Source organism: Nestor notabilis, unplaced genomic scaffold (assembly GCF_000696875.1).
Source record: "Nestor notabilis isolate BGI_N333 unplaced genomic scaffold, ASM69687v1 scaffold9991, whole genome shotgun sequence".
Classification (NCBI taxonomy): Eukaryota; Metazoa; Chordata; class Aves; order Psittaciformes; family Psittacidae; genus Nestor; species Nestor notabilis.
In genome coordinates, this window is record NW_009914313.1 from 68,238 (window position 1) to 68,960 (window position 723).

Below are 723 nucleotides of genomic sequence, written 5' to 3' on the forward strand. Positions count from 1 at the left end.
GGCGCCCCTTCCACTAGGGCGGGGTTCTCCAAGCCCCTGTGTCCAACCTGGCCTGTAAGTCCCTTGGGGAAGGATGTGATCTGGGCACTGGATTTAAACCCCGTGGGAGGAATTTTTCCTCCTGGAGACTGTTCCCTGCCATGACCCATCATGGATGGGAGAGGGATCTGGTGCATTCACTGGGGAGCAAAGCATTGCTGGGGTCATTGTGCCTCTCCAAAGCCATTAGGAATGGGGCAGTCCAAGGAAGAGAGCCCCTTGGCTAAGCTCTAGGAGACCTCACTTAAGGCCAGCCTGGATGTAGTTCTGGGCAACCTGATGTAGTTGAAGATGTCCCTTCTCATTGCAGGGGGTTGGAACTGGATGAGCTTTAAGGTCCCTTCCAACCCAAACCACCTATTATTCTGTGACCCAAAGGCTGTGCCAAGCCTCAGGCTGCATCCCCACCGCGGGGTCCCCCATCCCATCCCGCTCCATGCGGTTTGCTGGGATCGTACTCACGGTGTATGACAGCCTGCACAGCCCAGAGCTGGGAGCGGGGCTCGCGGGCGCTCAGCGTCACTGTGCACGTCTCCCTGCTGGCGTTGAACACGTGCTGGGCCGTGGAGCAGAAGCTCTCAAAGAAGGACACGTTGGTGCTGGCGGTCCTCCACTGAGCCTGTGGGGACAGCCGGCGCTCAGCACTGTGCCTCCAGCCCCAGGAGCTCCCCATCCCCTTGCTGA

General features: G+C 59.3%; 1 protein-coding gene across 1 annotated transcript in view; it reads right to left on the reverse strand.

The window, feature by feature from the left end:
* Window positions 1-658, reverse strand: part of PODXL (podocalyxin-like) — a gene marked incomplete at its 5' end in the record, with an annotated part of 4,935 nt that extends 4,277 nt beyond the window's left edge. Inside the window, one exon of the mRNA XM_010023603.1 lies at window positions 502-658. Coding sequence (XP_010021905.1) covers window positions 502-658 — 157 coding nt within the window. The remainder of the gene's footprint in view (window positions 1-501) is intronic.
* Window positions 659-723: the final 65 nt, after the last annotated feature.